The sequence below is a fragment of the Formica exsecta genome, unplaced genomic scaffold (assembly GCF_003651465.1).
Source record: "Formica exsecta isolate Colony F162 unplaced genomic scaffold, ASM365146v1 scaffold451, whole genome shotgun sequence".
Classification (NCBI taxonomy): domain Eukaryota; kingdom Metazoa; phylum Arthropoda; class Insecta; order Hymenoptera; family Formicidae; genus Formica; species Formica exsecta.
In genome coordinates, this window is record NW_021851748.1 from 557,377 (window position 1) to 558,002 (window position 626).

General features: G+C 46.8%; 1 protein-coding gene across 1 annotated transcript in view; it reads left to right on the forward strand.

The window, feature by feature from the left end:
* LOC115240821 overlaps nt 1-614 on the forward strand; it is a 14,465-nt gene extending 13,851 nt beyond the window's left edge. Inside the window, exon 6 of the mRNA XM_029816203.1 lies at nt 82-614. Within this exon, the coding sequence (XP_029672063.1) occupies nt 82-164 (83 nt within the window). The 3' untranslated portion in view covers nt 165-614. The remainder of the gene's footprint in view (nt 1-81) is intronic.
* Nucleotides 615-626: the final 12 nt, after the last annotated feature.

Below are 626 nucleotides of genomic sequence, written 5' to 3' on the forward strand. Positions count from 1 at the left end.
AAAAAAAAAAAAAAAAAAGCGGAAACAAGCAAGACAGATATCGTATTATCACGGATCGTCTCGTTCGATAATCTTTTACAGTGTTGGGGTCCTCCACGAACCTGCGACCGTCGGTGAGGCTGGTTTTGGAATTGTTTGCGCTTCTTCTAATCGTCATTCGTTAAAGGCGCGGAGTGCATCGTTCGAGAAACGCGCTTTGGAACACTTTGCGTATGTCGACGTGCTTGTGAGATGAGGAGGGCTCGAGAGGCGCTTTGTGCGATGATGACGTTTCCTCTATGGGATCGCCTCGGATCGCCACGACAGCAGCAATATACAACCGGAGCGAAAGCCGGAGAGCTCCTTCGGGCCACGTCAAGGCGGTGAAACCTGAAAGGCTTGTCCGTACGACGGAGGAATGGAAGTGACGGGGCGCGACTGGAAGTTCGATCTGCTTCGCAAGGATAGAAGAGACCGAAGGAAAAAAGAATCGACGACGATACGAGGGCAAACCCCTGCGAGATCATTTATTCGACGTTCACTTATCCAACGATCAACGAATGTTGCAAAAAGCACTATAGGCGACTGGATATACAGCTGAATATACTCACAATATATATGTTTTATATATAATATATTAATATATA